The 19,837-nt window shown below is 65.5% G+C and overlaps 1 protein-coding gene across 2 annotated transcripts in view; it reads right to left on the minus strand.

Moving 5' to 3' along the window:
- Positions 1 to 1,949: 1,949 nt before the first annotated feature.
- The window catches only part of SLC37A1 (solute carrier family 37 member 1), a 58,474-nt gene continuing 40,586 nt past the window's right edge, over positions 1,950 to 19,837 (minus strand). For both annotated transcript variants that reach the window (XM_062175142.1, XM_062175140.1), the window contains 10 exons: positions 18,418 to 18,549; positions 16,154 to 16,244; positions 14,881 to 14,943; positions 14,497 to 14,582; positions 13,784 to 13,832; positions 12,626 to 12,699; positions 11,480 to 11,558; positions 4,620 to 4,717; positions 2,869 to 2,933; positions 1,950 to 2,598 (listed from right to left, as the gene is read on the minus strand). In XM_062175142.1, the coding sequence (XP_062031126.1) occupies positions 2,583 to 2,598; positions 2,869 to 2,933; positions 4,620 to 4,717; positions 11,480 to 11,558; positions 12,626 to 12,699; positions 13,784 to 13,832; positions 14,497 to 14,582; positions 14,881 to 14,943; positions 16,154 to 16,244; positions 18,418 to 18,549 (753 nt within the window). In that variant the 3' untranslated portion in view covers positions 1,950 to 2,582. The remainder of the gene's footprint in view (positions 2,599 to 2,868; positions 2,934 to 4,619; positions 4,718 to 11,479; positions 11,559 to 12,625; positions 12,700 to 13,783; positions 13,833 to 14,496; positions 14,583 to 14,880; positions 14,944 to 16,153; positions 16,245 to 18,417; positions 18,550 to 19,837) is intronic.

Consider the following 19,837-nt stretch of genomic DNA (forward strand, 5'->3'; position numbering starts at 1 on the left):
ATCATGGACCACAGGCCACGGACCACAGATCATGAACCATGGATCACAGACCATGGGTCACACATCACAGAGCAGGGATTGCCCCCCACAAGGACATGTGGCCCATCAGACCCTCCCCCGCCCCCGCCCCAGCCCTTATCCAAGCCTCTGGCTCTCCTGGGCTACCACTGCTGGCCTCTCCTTCCCCTCTCTTGTCCCGTGTCCCTTCAGAGACCCCCCCCCCACTGTGATCTCAAGGGTCTGGGGTCCACGGGCAGCCTGGTCCCACGCTCAGGCCCCCTTCCTCCCAGAAGGCTGCAGACAGTGAGTGCAAGGAGGGGGGACGCTGCACCCTCCTTCCTGAGGCCGTGTGGGGACACGTGCGGGGCGGGGTGGGGGTGCCGAGGCTTTGCTGCCCACAGCAGGTGGACGGCAGGGGGTGTGGGCTCGGAGCGGAGACAGCCACGGCAAAGCTGGTGGAAGAGGTGAGGGCTGGCCCCACCGTGCCCTCTGCCTGCAGGGACCCCCTCTGTGGCCCAGTGTCCTGGAGACAGGGACAATGGCAGCTCAGGATGACCTCCTGGACACACCCGCCAGGCCACGGTTTCCTAGGCTTCCAGCCAGGATGGTCCTGGCAGAGGGGAGAGTGGGGGTCCCTGCGTCTGACCTTGAGCCAGCTGGTGAATGGAGGGGCCGGATTCCTCCCTGACCTCCTGAGTTTCTGTGCCGGGCCCCTTGGAAGCCGGCCCTCGAACCACAAAGGGCTTGTGGGCTCTGCCCCCCTGGACTGCAGAGCCCCTGCCAGGCCTGGGACCTCAGCCCCTGGGGGGGTCCTCAGCTCTGCTCCCCGCCCCCCACACTGCTCCTAGCTGCCTAGGTTGTGCAGGCTCGGGGGAGCAGGGCAGGCCCTGGACCCTGGTCACCCTCCGTCCCCGGGGGGCCTGAGCAAGGACTCATGGCGGTCAGGGCCAGGCACGCCGCCAGCCCTGTCTTGGATGGGGAGCGGCTGGGCTGTCCCTGCCCCAGTTGGCCCCAGCCCTTCTCCCTCAGGCAGCCCAGGCCAGGAGCCCCTGCCTCAGCGTGGGGAAACAGCCCCGTGCGTGGGTCCGGCTGGTGGCGCGCAGGCGCCCTGTCACCAGGCAGAGCCGAGTGTGTTCCTGGGTCCCAGCGAGCTGCAGACAAACCACGGGGAGAGGAGGCAGGCGCAGGCTGTGAGTTTTAGGGCCTTCGAGGGCCCCTCTGTGTACTTCTTTTGTTTAAAGATTGCTTGAAAGGCAGAGTGAAGGGAAGTGGGGAAAGGCCAACGGCTGTTAGCTCGGCCAGGCTGAAGCCAGGAGCTTCTTCCGGGTCTCCCACACTGTGCAGGGCCCAAGGACTTGGTCATCTTCCCCTGCTTTCCCAGGCCACAGCAGGGAGCTGGACGGGAAGTGGAGCAGCCGGGACCTGAGCTGGTGCCCGTGCCGCAGGAGCAGCCCCACCTGCTGCCCCACAGCGCCGGCCCCGGCAGGAAGCTGCGGATGTGTGAACTTCTGTTTGTAGGACACGGACGCTGACGCGGTGACGGCAGCTCCCCGAGGCGGCTCCACGCGGGTCTGCGTCCCCACGTGGTCTCCACGGCCCAGGTCCTCCTAGGAGCCATCTTCCCAAACCCGTGCCCGCCCGCCTCCGCTCCTGAGAGGTGTGAAGCCGGCCCCACTCCGCACCGCCCGCAGAACCCGGGCCTCGGCCTCTGTGCTAGGTCGGGCCCGCTAGGAGCCGGGTGGGGGCCGGGGGCTCTGTTAGCAGTGGTCACGGCCTCCACCTGCGAGACCCCCGCGGTGTCCAGCGCCGAGCAAGCCAGATCACCCACCTCTGCCTGTGAGTCCCTGCCCCGGGGATGGAGGTAGCACACACGTTGTTGTCTGCGCCTTCCGCTCGGGGCTTTCTGGTTTTGTTTTTGTAAAAAATCGTTTTATTTCAAAGGTCAGATGAGCACTTAGCGAGAGAACCGAGGAAGCAAACGGCCAGGGGAGGCCTGCGTCCAAATAAATAACCCAAAGCCATTTGGAGCTCAGAGGCCCCGCAACACAGGGGAAACTCACACAACCCCCTGTGGCCTCCCACAGCCCCGCCCCGGAGCCCACGTGGACCAGCCACGCGGTGACCCTGGGCGACAGCACGCGCCCGTGGCTCAGAGCTGGCCAGGCCTGCTGCTTCAGGGCAGGCGGGCGGGAGGTGGAGACCCCTCGGGCGGGCAGTGGGGCCGCGTTCTGTCCCCACTTCTCTTCTCCCAGCCGCCAGCACCGGGTCCCCACAGCTCCTCCCGCGCTGCAGGTCCTGCTCTTGCAGGTTCCCGGCTCCTGACGCCCTGTGCGGAAGCCTGACGGGGACGGGGCGGTCACGGACCCGGGTGGGCCCAGGGCTGGCTGGGCCACCCGCCCTCGGGCTCAGTTAAGGCAGCCGGACAGCAGCGGCTCCCCAGGCCCCACAAGTCGTGTGAACAGTACCAGGAATTCTTAAGTCGCTTCTGCACGTCTTCTGGGTGCGTGTGCAAAAGGCAACGGCAAACGTCCTCCCCAACACGGGACCCTGCACTTGAACTTGTCCTTGGGGCCGCTCGGTGGTCAGTGCTCCTTCAGTCTGCAGGGAGGACGGCACAGCGGAGTCACGGCGGACACTGGACTCACATAGCATCCCCACCCCCGCCCGGGGACAGCCAGCGTCCCCCCCCACCAGCCATCTTGCTGGACACGGGCACACCCACGCACCGCTCCCACGGCCGAGGAGAAGGGGGCAGAGCCGGGGGTGGGGCCACAGCTCAGCCAGCCCCCCGAGAGGCAGTTAGTGGAAGACAGAGAGGGCGGGACACGCGTGCCCCTTCTGCCCGGGAGGGCTTCCCAGTGGACTTACGGAGCCTGGTCACTCGCCACTGGCCCGGGACAGCTCAACTCCTTGTGGATGAGACGGGTCAGGAACTGCAGCCAACAGAGACAGGACGCCTGTTACTGCCGGCGGGGTGGCCGGCAGCCGCGCCCGGTGGTCACCCCCCAGGACGCCTGTTACTGCCGGCGGGGTGGCCGGCAGCCGTGCCCGGTGGTCACCACCCAGGACGCCTGTTACTGCCGGCGGGGTGGCCAGCAGCCGCGCCCGGTGGTCACCACCCAGACCCCCTGCGGCCACTGCGGGCGCCCAGGTTGGGCGGCTCTCTCCCCATGGTGCCCTCCAGCCCGGGGGCCTGGTCACGCATGCGGCTGGGCCGTGACCCTGGAGCAGGCTCTGCGTTCGGGTCGTGTTTAAGGTGGAAGTAGTCCGGCCACAAAACCACGCTCGGCTCGGGAACTGGACTGCTGGGCCGGGTTCTATTCCACGTCCTCATCCAGGTACAGCTTTAGGGACACCCTGCTTCTCACCTCTGCCTTGGTTCCCTCCCTGGCAACCATCGCTGGGGCAACCATCGCCATGGCAACCAGCGGGGGCGTCTTTGTTACAGTGTTGTCATTCCACTCTCACTGTTGCGTTCACGTGTACAGAATTCCACGCCGGTTCCTGAACCTAAGGGCCTGTTCCTCCCCCGTGTGGGAAATTCTAGCTACTTTCTCTCCAGATAGCGCTTCATACCCAGCCCCTGCGTTCCCGGCCCTGGAGGTCCTACTCGGGCTGGACCACTCCCCGGCTTTGGGTCTCGCGGTTCCCATCACCGCTGTGATGCATTCCGGACAATTCCCTGTCTGTCTGCTCCACTTCGGTCTCTCTCTGGCTTTCTCAACCTGCCCACTGACTCCTAGGCCAAAGACCACACTTTTCATTTCCAGAACCTTCCACTGGGTTGTTTTTCAAGCCGGCTCTCCATTGTTGATAGTGTCTTTCTTTTTCCCTCATTAGTTCAGTTCCTTTCTTTATCTTTTTTTTTTTTTTTTAGACAGGCAGAGTGGATAGTGAGAGAGAGAGACAGAGAGAAAGGTCTTCCTTTTGCCGTTGGTTCACCCTCCAATGGCTGCCGCGGTCGGCGCATCGCGCTGATCCGAAGGCAGGAGCCAGGTGCTTCTCCTGGTCTCCCATGGGGTGCAGGGCCCAAGCACTTGGGCCATCCTCCACTGCCTTCCCGGGCCACAGCAGAGAGCTGGCCTGGAAGAGGGGCAACTGGGACAGAATCTGGGACTAGAACCTGGTGTGCTGGCGCCGCAAGGTGGAGGATTAGCCTGTTAAGCCATGGCGCTGGCTTCTTTATATCTTTTTAAAAGATTTATTTATTTATTTGAAAGGCAGAGTGACAGAAACAGAGGGAGAGACACCACCATCACCATCACCATCACCATCATCACCACCATCACCATCACCACCACCACCACCATCACCATCATCACCACCAACACCATCACCACCACCATCACCTCCCCCCCACCAAACAACGCCGCTGTTGTTGGCCCTCTTAGACAGACAGAAGCTGTGGCACAGGGAGGCCCCAGGCCACGCCCAGGCCACGCCCACGCTGGCTGACCTGCAGAGGCCAAAGCCAAACTCAGTGCCCTTGACCTTTGCAGTCCCGCCTGAGACTATAGGGCAACAGAGGCTGTGTGGTTCTGAGCGGAGAGCCGCCCCTCCCACAGCGCGTGGCCCCGGGCCCGCCCTCACCGTGGCTGCCCTGGCAGGGGCGCCCTTACCAGTAAGGCACAGGCGTCGGCCAGCATGAGCATGTAGAACACGTTGCTCCATCCGGACGGGGAGAGGAGCCCGGCCAGCAGAGGGCCCAGCGCCGCTCCTGCAACGAGGCAGACACACACGCGTGGGGCTGGGTCAGCGGGCTCTGGGCAGGACGACCGACACCTGCCCGGCCGGCACACGGACACGCTCGTCGTGGGGAAAACACCGAGACAGCAAAACCCCAGGCCCTCCCTCACAGCGCTGGGTAAGAGGGCTGGCAGGGAGAGTGAGTGTGAGCGTGGGTGTGGACGCAGTGTGAGCGTGGACGCGAGGGAGGGTGTGAGTGAGTGTGAGGAGTGTGAGTGTGGACGCAGTGTGAGCGTAGATGTGAGGGAGGGTGTGAGTGAGTGTGAGGAGTGTGAGTGTGAACGCAGTGTGAGCGTGGACGCGAGGGAGGGTGTGAATGAGTGTGAGGAGTGTGAGTGTGGACGCAGTGTGAGTGTGGATGCGTGAGGGTGTGAATGAGTGTGAGTGTGAGTGTGAACGCAGTGTGAGGGTGGACGTGAGGGAGGGTGTGAATGAGTGTGAGTGTGAGTGTGAACGCAGTGTGAGCGTGGACGCGAGGGAGGGTGTGAATGAGTGTGAGGAGTGTGAGTGTGGACGCAGTGTGAGCGTGGACGCGAGGGAGGGTGTGAGTGAGTGTGAGGAGTGTGAGTGTGGACGCAGTGTGAGCGTGGACGCGAGGGAGGGTGTGAATGAGTGTGAGGAGTGTGAGTGTGGACGCGAGGGAGGGTGTGAATGAGTGTGAGCGTGGGTGTGGACGCAGTGTGAGCGTGGACGCGAGGGAGGGTGTGAGTGAGTGTGAGGAGTGTGAGTGTGGACGCAGTGTGAGTGTAGACGCGAGGGAGGGTGTGAATGAGTGTGAGGAGTGTGAGTGTGGACGCAGTGTGAGTGTGGATGCGTGAGGGTGTGAATGAGTGTGAGTGTGAGTGTGAACGCAGTGTGAGGGTGGACGTGAGGGAGGGTGTGAATGAGTGTGAGTGTGAGTGTGAACGCAGTGTGAGCGTGGACGCGAGGGAGGGTGTGAATGAGTGTGAGGAGTGTGAGTGTGGACGCAGTGTGAGCGTGGACGCGAGGGAGGGTGTGAGTGAGTGTGAGGAGTGTGAGTGTGGACGCAGTGTGAGCGTGGACGCGAGGGAGGGTGTGAATGAGTGTGAGGAGTGTGAGTGTGGACGCGAGGGAGGGTGTGAGTGTGAGGAGTGTGAGTGAGTGTGAGTGTGGATGAGTGTGTGTGTGAATGTATGAGTGTGTTGTGGATGCGAGCGTGTGTGAGTGTGTGAATGAGTGTGTATAAGTGTGAATGGATGCAGGTGTGTGTGTGTGCGCGAGTCTGTGTGTGTGTGTTTTCAACCAGCACCATCTTTTTTCTGGAACCACTTCTAAAGATACATTAGGGTTAGGGTTAATTATTATTTTTAAAATTTATCTTTATTTTATATTTAAATAGTTATTTATTTGAGAGAGTTAGAGAGACAGAGAGAGATCTTCCAACCGCTGGCTCACTCCCCAGATGGCCACGACGGTGAGGGCTGGGCCAAGTCAAAACCAGGCGCCGGAGCCCGGGGTCTCACACGTGGGCAGCGCCCGCGGAGTGGCCGGGAGTGAGGGGCAGGGCTGCACTGCTCCGTGAGTGGCTGGGGAAAGCCACGCACCTGCGCGCTGAGTGCGTGTGTGCGTGTTCACAGTGTGTGCGGGAGAAGTGTGCAGAGATGCCCTGAAGTGTCTGGGTTCTTCGCACAGTGTGCGCGACGTCCCTGCGGTCTAGAGCCCAGAGGCCGGCCCTGGCCTAGCAGTCAGGGCTCCGGGAAGACGCCGCAGGCCACGCTGGAGCTCCGGGCGTCACCCGCTTCTCCTCCCGGCTCTGACTGCGGACGCCCACTGCCTGCTGAGACAGCCCAGAGGGCCCTGGGTTCCCGTCAGCCACGTGGGAAAGCCGGGTTGAGCTCCTGGCTTTGGCCTGCGCAGCCCCAGCCACGGAGGACACGTGGGGAGTGAGCCAGTGGGGGGGGGGAGGGCTCTCTCTCTAGCTCTTCCTCTGCCTCTCCAATGAACAAGTAAAAACATTTAAAACAGATTATTTATTTATTTCAAAGGCGGAACTACAGAGAAGGGGGAGAGGGAGAGAAAAAGAGATCGCCCGTCTGCTGGGTCGGACCCAGATGGCCGCAAGGGCTGGGGTTGGGCCAGGCTGAGGCCTGGAGCCTGGAACGCCATCGAGTCTCCCACACGGGTGCAGGGGCCCAAGGACTCAGGCCATCTTCCACTGCCTTCCCAGGCCATTAGCAGGGAGCTGGATTGGAAGCGGAGCAGCTGGGGCTTGAACCAGAGCCCACGAGGGATGTGGGCACTGCAGGCCGGGGCTTTAACCCGCTGGGCCACAGCGCTACGCCACAATGACGTCAAACGAGTTCTAAAAGCTGCAGGAACAAAGGGAAAGAGCCCCCACACACGTGTGTAAGAGCCTGGCACGCACTCGGTGCGCGTTCCTACCGGGACTGAGAGCACCCGGATACACGCGTGGGACGGTTTCTCCGGTGGAATCGCCGTCCTAAGCACGAAGAATCCTCAGCCGGTTCCTAACTCTGAAGCTGAGCTCCGGAGAACTGGCCCAGGGGCGCCTCCCACGGTGGACGCAGACCGGGCGAGTTGCCAGCGCTGACCGAGCTCACCCACTGCCAGCACGCGCCGCCTGGCGTCTCCGGGCAGCAACACCGCGTGTCCCAGTCACCCAGCAATGCGCACCTGTATTTTCTTAGAATTCCCAGGTGGTCCGCTCATGTTTACCTCAAACACGGGAAAACGGAAAAATCCCAGGCCCAGGGCTGTCTTGCGGTGCGGCAGGTTAGGCACCCGCCTGCAGTGCCGGCGGCCTGTCCCAGGGCGCTGGGTCGAGTCCCGGCTGCTCCGCTTCCAATCCAGCTCCCTGCTAATGCCCCCGGGAGGAAGGCAGCAGCAGACGGCCCGAGTGCTTGGCCCCTGCCTCCACGTGGGAGACTTGGAAGAAGCTCCTGGCTCCTGGCTGGCCCAGGCCTGGCTATTATGGCCACCTGGGGAGTGAACCCGGGGACAGAGCTCCTTCTCTCTGTCTCTCCCTGTCTCTGACAAATTGCCCTCGATAAGGCAGGGCTGTGGGCAGCCACTCTGCAGGAAGCACACAGACCGCAGCCCACGCAGACCCCTGCCCTGTCACTTGCACACCAGTGCCTGGCTGGACGTGCGTTAGCTCGGCCTCCCCTAACCCCGCGTCACTGGGTGGACGTCAGCCCCGGGAGCACGCGGGGGAACCTGGTGGGAAGCAATTCCTGCAGACATCGCGCGGCTCCCCTGTGACCTCGCTGGGCAGCGCTCACGGGGGACAAGCTGTGTGCCGTTTCCATGGCAACGGCTCAGGGCGCCTGCCCCATGGCAGTGGCACCCTAGCCCGGAGGAGCTCAGACGGGTGCTGCAGAGACCACAGCGGCTGCCTCGGGGGCCCCTGCTGGGTGGACCCCGCCGTCCTCTCGCAGGCGGCTCGGGGTGGCGCTGGCGGGCTGCCTCCTGTCTCCGGGCGATGCACAGCCTCCATCTGCAGCCTCACGTTTCTGCCCCTCCCATTAGGAGAACAGCAGGGAAACGGGTCGTCACCTGCCTTTGTGATTTTCCTCTCCTTAAACTCTGATCCCCTGCTTCAAAATAGCAACCAGGCTGCCAGCCCAGTTCCCAATCAGCTTCAGGCGGCTGGCGAGCCGGGGGAGCCGCAAATCCACAAGGACCTGCGGCGCGGAGGCTGCTCTCAGTCACACGGCTAACTGGGCCCGAGTCGCCTGCCCTCCTCCAAGGTCCTCCAGGCTTCTGGAAGCTTCCTTGGTGCTCTGTGGGCCAGCGAGAACGGTGGGCGCACTCCATGTGGGGGGCACCGGGCTGCCCTGTCCTAGTCCCGGCCCCAGCCCCAGCCCCATGAGGGACCCCGAAAGGTGTTCGTCATTCAGTCATCTCTGGAGCTGTGCAGTAAAGGGGCCCACGCTGGGCCCACGCCAGGGCCCCACGCCAGAGCCCACACCAGGGTCCACACCAGAGCCCACGCTGGGCCCACGCCAGGGCCCCATGCCAGAGCCCACACCAGGGTCCATGCCAGAGCCCATGCCAGGGTCCACGCCAGGGCCCCACGCCAGGTCCACGCTGGCCCCACACCAGGGTCCACGCCGGCCCCACACCAGGGTCCATGCCAGGCCCCACGCCAAAGCCCATGCCAGGGTCCACACCAGAGCCCACGCTGGGCCCACGCCAGGGCCCCATGCCAGAGCCCACACCAGGGTCCACGCCAGAGCCCATGCCAGGGTCCACGCCAGGGTCCCATGACAGGGCCCACACCAGAGCCCATGCCAGGGTACACACCAGAGCCCCATGCCAGGGCCCCATGCCAGGCAGAGCCCCATGCCAGGGCCCACACCAGGGTCCCACACCAGAGCTCCACACGAGAGCCCATGCCAGGGCCCACACCAGAGCCCATGCCAGGGCCCCATGCTGGGCCTATGCCAAGCCCACGCCAGGGCCCCATGCCAGAGCCCACGCCAGAGCCCATGCTAGAGCCCCATGCCAGGGCCCACAGCAGAGCCCCACGCCAGAGCCCATGCCAGGGCTCCACGCCAGGGTCCACACCGGGCCCCAGGCCAGGGCCCACACCAGGGTCCCACGCCAGAGCCCACACCGGGCCCACACCAGGGCCCATGCCAGGGCCTCAGGACAGAGCCCACACCAGAGCCCACACTGGGCCCACACAGAGCCCACGCCAGGGCCTCATGACAGAGCCCACACCAGAGCCCACACTGGGCCCACACTGAGCCCACACCAGGCCCACACCAGAGCCCACACCAGGGCCGACGCCAGGGCCTCATGACAGAGCCCACACCAGGCCCACACTGGACCCACACCAGGCCCACACTGGGCCCACACCAGAGCCCACACCGGGCCCACACCAGAGCCCACGCCAGGACCTCATGCCAGAGCCCACACTGGGCCCACACCAGGGTCCACGCCAGGACCTCATGCCAGAGCCCACACCAGAGCCCACACTGGGCCCACACCAGGGTCCACGCCAGGACCTCATGCCAGAGCCCACACCAGGCCCACACCAGTCCACGCCGGGCCCCATGTCCACGCCAGCCTGGGCTGACTTGGGGGAGCAGAGGCCACAGCTCAGCTTCCTGATCAGCGGCGCTTCTTAGCCCAGGCTGCACTGGGCACAGGGCACAGCGGCCGGCCCTGAGAGGTGGCCGGAGTGCGGAGCCAGGGATCCTGTGATGCAGGGGGGCCGGCCCTGCCTGAGGAGCCGAGGACCCCACTCCTCACCGAGGAGCCCGGCCTCCAGGGCCGGCCTGAGATCCCCACTGCCCGGGATCGGAGGGTCAGTTCTTGCTGGGGGGGACACAGCAGAGACCACCATGGCCGCTCCCGGCCCCGAGGAGCTTCCCCCAGCAGAGGGAGGCCAGACCGAGCAAAGGCAGGAAGTGCTGTGGATAGAGGGGGGCTCACTGAGCACACACGGGTACAGAGCTGCGCAGTGGGGTGGGGACACCCAGGGCACAGCCGTGCAAAGGCCCCGTGCAGGGGTCATGCTGGCATCTGTGAGCAGCAGCATAGAGGCTGGGAGGCTGTGGGCAGGGAAGGACGCTGGGTCCTGAGCCAGGAACATGGCAATGGGTACCCAGAAACGTCCTGTGGACATCTGCTACCCGGCCAGCACGAAGGCCACGTCCCGTGTACACCTGCCACCCGGCCAGCACAAGGCCATGTCCTGTGGACACCTGCCACCTGGCCAGCACAAAGGCCACGTCCTGTGGACACCTGCCTCTCAGACAGTACAAAGGCCACGTCCCGTGGACACCTGCCACCCAGCCAGCACAAGGTGATGTCCTGTGGACACCTGCCACCCAGCCAGCACAAAGGCCATGTCCCGTGGACACCCACCACCTGGCCAGCACAAGGCCACGTCCCGTGGACACCTGCCACTCAGGCAGCATGAAGGCCACGTCCCGTGGATACCTGCCACCTGGCCAGCACAAGGCCCTAGGGGGCAGCTGAGGGGAAATACCAGCCTGTCACCCAGGGCAGCAGGAGAGCCGGGTTCTGATTGAGCTGGGTCTCCTGAGCCACCCGGGTCTGCCTATCACTGGTTTTTCTGCTTCGAGACCCCCGGTCTGCCTCCCCACCCACCCCAAGCTCCCTCACCCAGCCCCCTGGTCAGGTGCTGGGGGCCAGGCGACACCAGGCTGCAGCCCCAGAGCCTCCACAACCCAGAGCCTCCTACGCCTCAGGTTCAGGGGCGTCTCCCTGGCTCCCAGGGCCTGGTGCAGGTGGGGTCCTGCCTGGCGGGGAGCAGTCACTGCTGCTTCCAGAGGTGGGGGAAGGGCAAGGCCAAGGCCACGGCCCTCTCTGGCTGGCGGGCTGGGAAGGCCTGGTGTTTTCCACCCCCCACCGCCTGAACCATCTTCCTGTGCTCCACAACACGCTTGGCTTCCCACCGAGAACCTCAGACGCCACGCGCCGGGGTCCCGTGTGCTCCGGGAGGACGCCTTCCCTGGCACCGTCCCTTCAGTACGAGTGTCCCCTCCCAACAGGACGGTGACCACAGCCAGGGGACCGCTTGCAACCCTGACCCTGGGGAACTGGGCCTGCCGGTCTCGTGCCCGCCTCACCTCCAACACCGCCCAGCCACAGGGGACAGCCCTACAGGCTGGCTGCCCCGGGCCGGCCTCACGCAGCGTGAGGAGGCCAGCCGACCCTGACGTTCCCAAGGCACCCAGAAGCCCAGGCACCTGTCGGCCAGGATGAGTCTGCGCACCTACAGAGCCGGTCCCGTCGATGATGGCAGTCACGGTGGACAGGGCGTGCGAGTTCCCCCTCAGGCTCTTGTGAGTCCCCTGGAGGAGAGCAAACCCAGGTGAACCAGGTCTCAGCGGCTTGGAAGCGGGAGAGCCCGGCCGCCCGGGGGACGACGGCCTCCAAGCACTTTGCCGGACGGTTCATCACGCAGCACGGCTTCCATCTCAGAGCCCGCTCTGCTCCATCCCAGGCCCACTCTCGCTTACCTCGCTGGGCAGCCAAGCTGCAAGGGCGCTAAAGTCACAACCCCCAGGGGCCCCTGCCCAGAGCGCTGCTCCCCGCCCGGGGCACCACAGCACGGGAGCTGAACGACTCCCGCCCCTGCCCCGAGCTGCGGCTGCAGCTGGGGTCTCTCTGTGGTGCGTGCCAGACCCCTCTGCGTGCTTCAAAACCAGCAAATGCCAGGGGAGGGCGAGGGGCCCGAGAGACCCAGGCACGAGGGCTGCGCCCTGGCTGGCAGCAGCTCCAGCTCTGACAGCTGCGGGCACAAGGCCGGGGGTCAACAGCACCCACTGAGGACGATGAGAGGAGAAGAGACCGGGGCAGCGGCGCCCAGGACAAACAGTGCCCAAGCTGTGAGCGTAAACACCTACGTGGGAGAGACACACACAGTGGAAGCCACCCACAGCCCGCTTTTCTCCGAGTCTGATAAAGCGGTCAAAGCTCTCTCCCCCATGAGGGCGGCCCCGTATCGGACCGGTGTGGGTCCTTGCAGTTTCCCACGCCCACATGGACGCGTGTCTCCTGCTCGCGCCCGCCCCCGGCAGGCTGCATAAAGGCCATGGAGGAAGGCCCCCCACCCAGAGGCCGCCGGGGGCGGGGCAGGGTTGTCCCTCTGGGTCTGTGACCCGGGATGTGGAGATGGAGGAGCCCAGGTCCCCCCGCTCCTCCCCGTGGGCCTGCCAGGGGCCCGAGACCATGCGGACGATGGCCTGGGCCTCAGAGACTCTGCAGGCCAGTCTGTTGGGCCAACCTCCTGTGACCCCAAGGGAAGAGGCAGAGGGCACAGGCGCCAGAGGACCCCCAAGACCACAGGGACAAGCCGTGTACACCCAGCGCCGATGGGCATGTGCGGCTCACTGCTGGCTGCGGGGCGGGCACTCACCAGGTCGGCAGAGACGGCGGTGGTGATGAGCGCGTAGGGCCCGCTGACCAGGGCTCCGCTGAGCAGCAGCATGGCTGTGGGAAGCAGAGGGGTGCTGAGCGCGGAGCAGTGCACCCTGGGAGCACCGTGCAGCTCGGCCTGGGCGGGGGCAGGCAGGTGTGGGGCAGGGCGGCCACCCAGCGCCACTGGCCTCCCGCTGTGCCTAGCACTGTTCAAGTCCCAGGTGCCCGAGGGCCCAGGTGCGGGCTCAGGTTCCTCCACCTGGGGTGGCAGCTGCTGTTGACACCTGGGTGGCACCTGGCCGCCCTGCCCCCTTCAGTTAGACCTGGCTGTGGCTTTCTCATCACGACAGTGGCTATGGCACCTCACTGCGGGCCCACGACCTGCCTTTCGGGAACCATCTCTCAGCGCACAGGCCTTTGTGCGAAGCTTCAGGACCCAGCAGGAGACTCCAGGCAGCCTCGCGGCTCTCGCCGCCAGGACGCAGGTCTTGGGTGCTGTCGTCCTGCCAGCCCCGCGGGGACCGCAGAACGGCTGCCCTCTGGTCACACCTGGCCCGAGCGGCTCTCAATGCCCACAGGAGGCGGCCGACACCGCCCCAGGCAGCTGCTTTCTGGGTCACTTTCCCTGGGACCACCCCGTCCCACGCCTGTGCGTGCCCGCTGCTGGCTCACTGCTGGAGGTATACTGTCAGCGCTGTCGGCGGGGAGCGTACAACTGGTCCCCAGGGTGACGTCACTGCTCCGGTGGCTGGCGGAAGCCAGCTGGGAGGAGATGGACTGGGCCCTGCCCCGGCTCCCAGGTCACCAAGCCAGGGGCTTGGCCATTTGCTGCAGCCCAAGAGCCAGCCTAGGCCTGGCCTTTCCCTCCAGGGTGTGGGTGCTGCCCGCTCTGCAGGGGCCACTCAAGGGCTGTGTCCAGGTGAAGACCCGGCCTGAGCAGCCTGCTCTGGGCACCCGGGGCTCGGCACTGCCCAGACCAGGCAGCCTGCACCTGCCCCCACCCCCGGCCTGCTCGCAAACCCGCAGACAGCCAGGCCTGTGCCTGGGGGCAGGAGTCCCCGCCTCTGCCCCAGCCGGGCACCTGCTCCGGTTACAGCAGCCTCCCCACCTCCTCTCCCCAGGCCGTAGGGCAAAGAGCAAGGCTCCAGGCACTCACCCACAGTGGCTTCCAGACCCATCCTGCTGACGGTGGAGAACACATACAGCTGTGAACAGGCAGACACGGTGAGACAGGGTGCCTAGGCCACCCCCAGAGTGGGACCCAGACTACCCCCCACCCAGTGCAACCAAGGCCACACCTCCAGTATGGGACCCAGGCTACACCCCCAGCATGGGACCCAGGCTACACCCCCAGCATGGAACCAAGGCCAAGCCCGGCCAGCATCCCTGGGCCATACTCTGGGTGACCGCAGGAGGCAGGAGGGGCTCCATGGGGCTCCTGGGGCTACTGGGGTCGGCGCTGGGCAGCCTTCCCTGGGCGCCCTGTGTGAGGTCCATGGCCTCCTCGGCTTCTCTGCCCGGTGACGTGGGGCCACACTCAGTCACCCTGTTAGTGTGCGAGGGCCACGCTGACCAAGCACTGGGCCTGACTGTGTTCTGGGCACAGTCACAGACTAGTGGGGAGGCAGATGGGCGAGGAATCACAGTGTAAGGGGAGGGGTGGCAGTGTCACTGCCAGTGTCACTGTGTTGCCACAGCACAAACAGCAAGGCCTCGCTCCTTCGTCCTCAGTGCTACTGCCAGAGGGGGGACTGACCAGAGAGGGGCATCCCTGCCCAAGAGCAGGCACAGCAGAGCGAACCAGGAAGGCTGGGGGAGGGGCAGGCGGGAGCACCCCAGGGTGGGGGCGGGGAGCGGGCCGGGGCTGACCGTGGGCGCGGCTAGCAGCAGCATGAGGCCGCAGGTGGAGGCCCTCTTCTCCAGGCGGTCCGAGATCACGCCCGCCAGGATCCCACCTGTGAGGGAGGGGGCAGGCGAGGCGTGACCTGGGTGCAGAACTCCGGGGAGCCACCCCTCCTCCTCCGAGCCCCTCCCCTGGGGAAGGTGACAGCCCCGGGGCAATGGGGCAGGCTCAGGGTGGGTTTCGGTCACCCTGCCGTAGCCCCTTCACCTGCCAGGGCCCCCACCCCACCCGCTGTCCCCGGCTCAGGAAGACGGGCAGGCCTCCATGGGGTGATGGCCTCGGCGGCTCGGGTGCTGTGAGACCCTGGCTGTCCCCAGGGGGTCCCAGCACCACCCCGCCGTGGGACTCACCGAAGATCCCACCCACATCAAACAGGGTGGACAGCTCGCCGGCTCTCTTGGCATCCAGGTGATCTAGGAAAACGGCAGAGTGAGCTCGGGGGGCGCCCTGGCCAGGGAGCTGCGGGGGCGCGACACAGGCCCGTGGTGATGGCTGGCTGGCTGGCTGGCCAGGGAGCTGCGGGGGCGCGACACAGGCCCGTGGCGATGGCTGGCTGGCTGGCTGGCTGGCCAGGGAGCTGCGAGGGTGTGATGCAGGCCCGTGGCGATGGCTGGCTGGCTGGCTGGCCAGGGAGCTGCGGGGGCGCGACACAGGCCCGTGGTGATGGCTGGCTGGCTGGCTGGCTGGCCAGGGAGCTGCGAGGGTGCGATGCAGGCCCGTGGTGATGGCTGGCTGGCTGGCTGGCCAGGGAGCTGCGAGGGTGTGATGCAGGCCCGTGGTGATGGCTGGCTGGCTGGCCAGGGAGCTGCGAGACCGTGACGCAGGCCCGTGGCGATGGCTGGCTGGCTGGCCAGGGAGCTGCGAGACTATAACGCAGGCCCGTGGCAATGGCTGGCTGGCTGGCCAGGGAGCTGCGGGGGCGCGATGCAGGCCCCGTGGTGACTGCTGGCTGGCTGGCCAGGGAGCTGCGAGACCGTGACACAGGCCCGTGGCGATGGCTGGCTGACTCGGAGTTACCAGGGGACAAGGACAAGCAGGGGCTGTTCCCTCCTCCTTGCTCTCCTGGACACCCTGGGCCCAGAGGCCGCTGTGGGCCCGGCCGCCCCCACCATCAGCCCGTGGTTCCGGCTCCTCCACACAGCGAGCCCTTCTGAGGGTTGCTGATCCCCACTCACCTTTCTCTTGGGGGCCACACACAAGGGAGGGGGCCCACACTGCGGAGGGGCAGGCTCCACCCCCCCACCCCGTCCCCAGTGTCCCCGCCCCTCTGTCCCGCAAGGGGAGACGTGCGTCTCCGGGAAGCAGGGCCTGGGTCAGCTCCTCAAGGATTTCCAGGCTCGGATCCCAGCGGCCCTGCCTCGGCTCAGTGTGGGCGGCCCCAGAAGAGGAAGGGCCCTGAGCCACGGAGCCACAGAGCCACGGCTGAGACGCCACGTGCCAGCCCTGAAGCCCAGACGACTGGGAAGTTTGAGAGCCTGAATTCTGTGTTGAACTGTGTTCTGCACCCAGTTCAAGAGCACGGCTCTCCAGGCACCCGTGTGGCCCACACAGGGCTGCAGACAGCCGAGGAGCGAAGGCGGGGCAGCTCCCCGTGGCCAGGCCCCGGGCGGGGGGGGGACTCACCCACACTGGTGATGTACAGCGGCAGCCAGAAGAGGAAGGTGTAGCTGACCAGCTTGGCGAACAGCAGACACAGAGAGAACTCGATCACGCCCTGCAAGAGAAGGTGGCCGGCTGTCCACGCCCGCCCACTGGCCTGGCCTCTGCAGACCTGGCCGGGCTGCGGCCACGGCCCTGTTGTCCAGGGTGGGAGGAGTGTGAGCCGGTCCTCACCCCACCACAGCACCCGCCTGCTGGCCCGGCCTCTGCAGACCTGGCTGGGCTTGGCCACGGCCCTGTTGTCCAGGGCGGGAGGAGTGTGAGCCGGTCCTCACCCCACCACAGCGCCTTCCCACTGGCCCGGCCTCCACAGACCTGGCCCGGCTTGGCCACAGCCCTGTTGTCCAGGGCAGGAGGACTGCGAGCCGGCAGGGACGCTCTCCCGGCACACGGCGACTTTTGGAGCTGGAGAGTCAGCCTCTCTCTCCAGTAGAAACGCGTGGCCATTTGATTCTCGGGCAGGAGCTGGTCGGGAGCTCAGGCGGAGCAGGGCGTGGCGGGGGTGGTCCAGGGCCCGAGTGCGTCCTCTTCCCTGGAGCACTGCCCAGCGGCCACGAAACACAGAGCAGCAGCTCCGCCAGGCCTGGGGCGGCCGCTCTGCCGCGCGTGACACACAGCAGGGGACGCAGGGGACGACGTGAGCAGAGGGAAGGACTCCTGAGACGGGGGTGGGGCGAGCAGCGGTGGCACAGTAACTGCAGGTGCCATCTGGAGAGTGGGGGGGCGGGCGATCCGGGAGCACTGGGACCCGCCCCTCCCCCGCCCATTCCCAGGCTGTCTGGGCCCCGGCACCCCCGTCGAAACAGGGCGAAGGTGCACATTCGATTCCTCTCTTTGAAATGAAACAAACTGAACCATCTGCACTGCTCTGGGCATGCGGGGCCATGTGCAGGAGGCACTGCGTGCCCCCAGGCGCCGGGCTGCGCGCCGGGCTGCCGGGAAATCGGCTCTCTTCATGCCCAGAGCAGCGCTCAGCCAGGCAGGCAGCCCAGGCCTCCCAAGCCTGTCCCCACCTCCACGTGCCGCCCGCGCTGGCATCGCCAGCGTGCGCCCTGCTTTCAGACAGCATTTGGGGCAGCCAGTGCCACGCGGTGTGGAAGGTCGCAGCTGCTAGCAGGAACACGGGTTTTCAAACCCCAGGTTGCCCCAGCGCTCTCCGTGGGCTGCCGCCGGCTCGGGCTTCGCTGCGGGGGACCCTGTGTGTTCCAGACCCTGTCGGCACTCTCTGTCCTGAACCAGTCCGCCCTCTCCTCTAGCTTCCGCCGTGCTGTTCTAAGGTTCTCACTGCCTGGTCTTCAGCCTCCCGGAGCCCGAGGCAGGGCCTGGGGGAAGGCGGTTGGGCTGTGTGGGAGCGCCCTGGGCAGGTGACAGTGCCAGCGGGCACGGTCTGGCCTTGGTGAGCCTGGGATGGCCGGTGCCACCTGGCTCCCTGGCACAGGCTGCTCCCCGCCTTCCTCACCCTCTGCAGCTCCCCACTCTCTGCTGTGGGAGTGGTGGGGTCAGGAACGGAAAAACCAGGAGCGACGGAAGTCGCCGGCTATGCTGCCCCCAACGCCGCACAGCTGCTCCTTCCTTCTCCCCGCGGGCCTGTCTCCCGTCCTCCTGTGTCTGCGCTCCCCGTGGCCCCTCGTCCCCCAGCAGGCCCGCGGGGCCGGCAGAGCGTGCTGTGTCGGCAGACCGAGCGCGTGTCGCCGGCCCGTTCTCCCGCTGGCTCGCGGCCCACGGGCACTCAGCCCCGGTGCTGGGTCCTCTCCGTGCTGTAGGCACCTCCCGAGCACCCACATGTACTTCACGGAGCTGGGCTCAGCTGGGGCTCAGAGCAGCATCAAGGACCGCACCCCCCGCCCGAGGCCTCCGGGCGAGCAGGGTAGGGGGTGAGTGCCCAGAGGGACGGGCTCGGGGGTCGGGGGTCAGGGACCAGGCCTCAGCTCCCTGGTCACTGTCACACGGGTGCCGGTCTAGAGCCGCCAGATTTTTCTTTTTTTTTTCCCCATTAAGACCAGAGTCCTATTTGTCCATGAAAGACTGAATTTCTAACCAGAGCAAACCCCTTTCAGAACAACGGAAGCCTAGTGGGGGGCAAGCAAAGGCCGCAGCAGCAGCTCCCGGCTGCTCCATCTTCCACACCAGGGCTTTACCAGCCCAGGGAACGCCGAGCCGGGATGGCGTCTTCAAGACGGCTGACGGACCCCACCCTCGCCCCACCTCCACCCCAGGGGGGCACTCACCGGAATCCTCAGGGCCCCCAGGAAGCTGATGGCGGCCACGCCGCTCCCGCTGTCCCCAGGGAGGACGACCATGTGGCTGGCATGCGCGGAGCTCTTGCCATCTGACAGCAGCAGGCACTGCATCTCCGGGTCCTGCAATGGAGAGAGGGTGAGGGCCAACTCCTCACGGCCGCGTCTCCCACCGCCGTCACGTTCGCGTGGCACAGAGCAGCATGGACACACCAGGTCCTCCCACCCAGAGACAGGAGTTTGAAAAGGTGAGAGAACGCACGGGGCTGCCACGGGGCCACTGGGTGACAGAGGAAGGTGAGGACGCCCACAGAAACACCACGGGGATGTGGTCAACGGTGTGGGGAACACGGAATTAAACGGTGAGTCCAGGGGCCAGACGGTGGTGTAGTGGAGAAGCCTCCGCCTGCAGCTCTGGAACACACAGGGGCTCTGGTTCGAGTCCCGGCTGCTCCACTTCTGATCCAGCTCTCTGCTGTGGCCTGGGAAAGCAGTGGAGGATGCCCAAGTCCTTGGGCCCCAGCACCCATGTGGGAGACCCGGAAGAAGCTCCTGGCTCCTGGCTTTGGATCGGCGCAGCTCCGGCCGTTGTGGCCATGCGGGGAGTGAACCAGCAGATGGAAGACCTCTCTCTCTCTCTCTCTCTCTCTGTAACTCTGCCTCTCAAATAAGTAATCTTTTTTTTTCTTTTTTAAAAAAGATGAGTCTATTTTGGTGCAAAAGTTTTTGCCATCCACGCAGTTTTTCAACACCGCGTAACCTGCAGGGAGAATCGCGCCTCACTCCACACTGTGTCACTCCACACTGGGCTTTTGTGACGGCCGCCGAGGAAGCTTAACCATCTGCTGCAGCCCTGGTGGCTGTGGGCTCTGCTCCGGAGAGAAACGTGCGAGACTAAGCTGACGGTGGCCTCACAGGACAGGGGGAGGCAGTGACTTCTGCGGAAATGTCAGCCGGAACTTCCCTACGAGGGCCCGGGCGTCAGCGTCCTGAGGCCCCTCACGACGTCCGGACGGTCCTCAGGGGCCCCGGACTCGGGGCGCCTCGAGTGGAGTTCGTGTGAATTCAGAGTTCTTCGTGAAAGCGCCCGGAGGTCCAGTTCACGAGCAAGACAGCTTCAGGGTCTCCACGAAGCCGAACTGGCTTCACAGAACTTATCTCGCTGCAGCCTCTGTGCGTGGATTCAGAACCCAGGGCAGCTTTTGAGGAAGCAGTGGGTGATATGCTCTGTGCCCTCACCCTGGATCTTTAGGATTCTCTTCCAGCGAAAAACAGAAACTCAGAACTGAGTGGCAGGTGCGGCAGGTGCAGCCCGTGTGGGTAGTGCCGGTACGAGCTCGGGGCCCAGGGTGTGCGTCAGCACCCAGAGGTGGCCTCTGGCTAGCAACCTGACGTTTAACCACACACTCTG

The sequence above is a fragment of the Lepus europaeus genome, chromosome 2 (assembly GCF_033115175.1).
Source record: "Lepus europaeus isolate LE1 chromosome 2, mLepTim1.pri, whole genome shotgun sequence".
Taxonomy (NCBI): Eukaryota; Metazoa; Chordata; class Mammalia; order Lagomorpha; family Leporidae; genus Lepus; species Lepus europaeus.